Below are 2723 nucleotides of genomic sequence, written 5' to 3'. Positions count from 1 at the left end.
GCTCCCTCATCCGTGCTAGTAACGGAACACAGAGTCAAGGACACACATAATTTCTTGAGATCGGACAGTTTTATCTAGTGTTTTAACGATAAAATCTCAAAAACAGATCTCAAGGGGATAAATTGAAAGCACGTGGTGCGGAATTTCAAATCCTGAGATTTGAAGGTAATCTTTTCCTGAAAACGATTTCACAATCAAATAATGGACTCGTATGCTGTCGGGTCACATTATTGAAGGGCCTAAGGTACTTTATTCTATAATAGACTGCCGTTGTCCGGGATAATTTTCAGTTAAGTTAATGCCTTTAAAAAAGCCAGTCAGAAATGCGTATCGAATGTCTATCTCGGGTATGCGAGATCGTCTAGTTTCCTTCTTGTGTCAAATGCCACTTTGTCAGTATATTCTTCTTCAAGACCACCGCTTTCGCTTTCTTCAAAGCCAAAGTTGACTGATCGAGGTTCAACTGACTCTTTCGGCTTCTCATGAATACAGGCAAGGTCAAAGCTTTCTGCTCCACTCTCCTTGAACTCCTCTAATGTCTCTTTCGGGTTTGCGAGATGGTCCAGTTTCTTTCTTGTGTCAAATGCCACTTTGTCAGTATCTTCTTCTTCAAGACCACCGCTCTCGCTTTCTTCAAAGCCAAAGTTGACTGATCGAGGTTCAACTGACTCTTTCGGCTTCTCATGAATACAGGCAAGGACAAAGCTTTCTGCTCCACTCTCCTTGAACTCCTCTAATGTCTCTTTCGGGTTTGCGAGATGGTCCAGTTTCTTTCTTGTGTCAAATGCCACTTTGTCAGCATCTTCTTCTTCAAGACCACCGCTTTCGCTTTCTTCAAAGCCAAAGTTGACTGACCGAGGTTCAACTGATTCTTTCGGCCTCTCATGAATACAGGCAAGGTGAACGATTACTGCTCCATTCTCTTTGAACTCCTCTAATGTCTCTTTCGGGTTTGCGAGATGGTCCAGTTTCTTTCTTGTGTCAAATGCCACTTTGTCAGCATCGTCTTCTTCAAGACCACCGCTTTCGCTTTCGCTTTCTTCAAAGCCAAAGTTGACTGATGGAGGTTCAACTGACTCTTTCGGCTTCTCATGAATACAGTCAAGGTCAAAGCTTACTGCTCCACTCTCCTTGAGCGCACCAGATACTGATGGCGCATTAAACTTACCAGTTTGCAGTTGTTGTTTCAGCAAATCGTTTCCTGTCATTCCTCGTATTTCGTTTTGGAGGTCATTAAGAGGCAAAAGCAACGCCAGGCAACACGAAAGAGACCATTGTGGATTTTTGCGCCACTCCTTGACAAAGCGGTAGATATACCAGACGTACTGGACTGAAAAAGAGAAAGTAAAGAAATACGTTTGTTTGTTATCTCTAGTGAGCGAAAAGCCAAACAGCGGAGCTTCGTACTCTGAAAAGTGCGCGACTTTCTTTTTCTGCCAGTAGATGTTAATGCCCGGATGTTTGTTTGCGTGACGGTAGTCCATTCATAGTGAAAGATCTTGAAGTGTTTCACATGCATAGCCAAAGGTGTTTTGTGGGGGAACTATAAAAATAAACTTGTTTTTGAAGAAAATTTGAAAAAAAGTGACCCAAAAGTACAAACCGATTCTGTGTCTTCATCGTAGCGGTGCAGTTTACGGAGTTTTTGACAGCTTTAACAATTACAAAAAAACAAAACCGTCGATAAGGGAACAGCGTGAAGTTGTCAACTAATTATTTTTAAAAGGACGTTGTATGTTTCGTATAAACTGAGATGCTTGATATTTCTGAGCTCACTATCATCACACAATGCTAAGCAATCGAAAGCCAACTTCCCAATTCTCTAAATTTGCTTTAATTACAATTAAGAACAAAATGCTTACCCACAAGAATTCCAATCACTAGAAAATTTGCTCCAAATACCAATGCGTGGAACATGATATGGTCCATGTCCACCGAGGAATGTACTCTCTCTGCTGGTATTCTACTCACAGCACCTATTGCAAGGTTGACGAAAGTTACAGCAAGGGAACAAACCATCAATTTGTTCTCAGAGGGCTCTGCTATCGGCTGCTTGAACGCAAAGAACATGGCATAGAGACCTGACATAACATAAGCCAACCCAATATAGGCTCTGCTCTCACTTCCTATCAGGATAATGCCTGAAGTTAAGGTCACCTTTCGAGCTGTTTCGACAAGTTCCCAATACCACGAGCGATTGTTGTAATTTGCGAGTAAAAACCGTAAGCCTGTGACAATTTCGGGATTTGAATGCTGGGAATATGTGGCTTCATCATCGCTTCCGTCGCCATATTTCTTCAATGACCTTTGGTGTCTCCAAAGAACCGCCAGGGCAGCTATAGGTAGAAACATGATATACAAAATACTGCAGTACGCAACAATCACTGATCGTCGGAATTCTTGGCTGGAACATTTGATATTAAAGTCAACTTTTAGAAACGTATTGCACTTTTCACTGTTTTCGTCAAGGCACAGTTTGCGACAAGCAAGGGGAAGAACATTTGCTGTCTTCGAGCAGGTGCTTAGATAGGTTACGAAAAGGAAGAAAAAGACTGTTCTGTAGGCCAACTGCTTTGATTCGGAAATTTTCTTCATTTTCTCCTCTCGACTCTGGAAGGTCTTTCTGGTTAATAAGGCCTTCCTAATGCCATAAGTAATGATTGCTATAATGATGACTGCAGCATTGATACCAAGCATAGCAAACAATCTTCCAAAAGCATTGA

General features: G+C 41.8%; 1 protein-coding gene across 1 annotated transcript in view; it reads right to left on the bottom strand.

Moving 5' to 3' along the window:
• Window positions 1–338: 338 nt before the first annotated feature.
• Window positions 339–2723, bottom strand: part of LOC137967959 (uncharacterized) — a 31645-nt gene continuing 29260 nt past the window's right edge. Inside the window, exons 4-5 of the mRNA XM_068814564.1 lie at window positions 1863–2723; window positions 339–1330 (exon numbers count right to left, since the gene is read on the bottom strand). The exon at window positions 1863–2723 is cut by the window's right edge and continues 708 nt beyond it. Of these exons, the coding sequence (XP_068670665.1) occupies window positions 339–1330; window positions 1863–2723 (1853 nt within the window). The remainder of the gene's footprint in view (window positions 1331–1862) is intronic.

Source organism: Montipora foliosa, chromosome 1 (genome assembly GCF_036669935.1).
Source record: "Montipora foliosa isolate CH-2021 chromosome 1, ASM3666993v2, whole genome shotgun sequence".
In the NCBI taxonomy this organism is placed as follows: Eukaryota; Metazoa; Cnidaria; class Anthozoa; order Scleractinia; family Acroporidae; genus Montipora; species Montipora foliosa.
The sequence above is the reverse complement of the archived record's forward strand: the minus strand, read 5'-3'. Positions and strand labels throughout refer to the sequence as shown.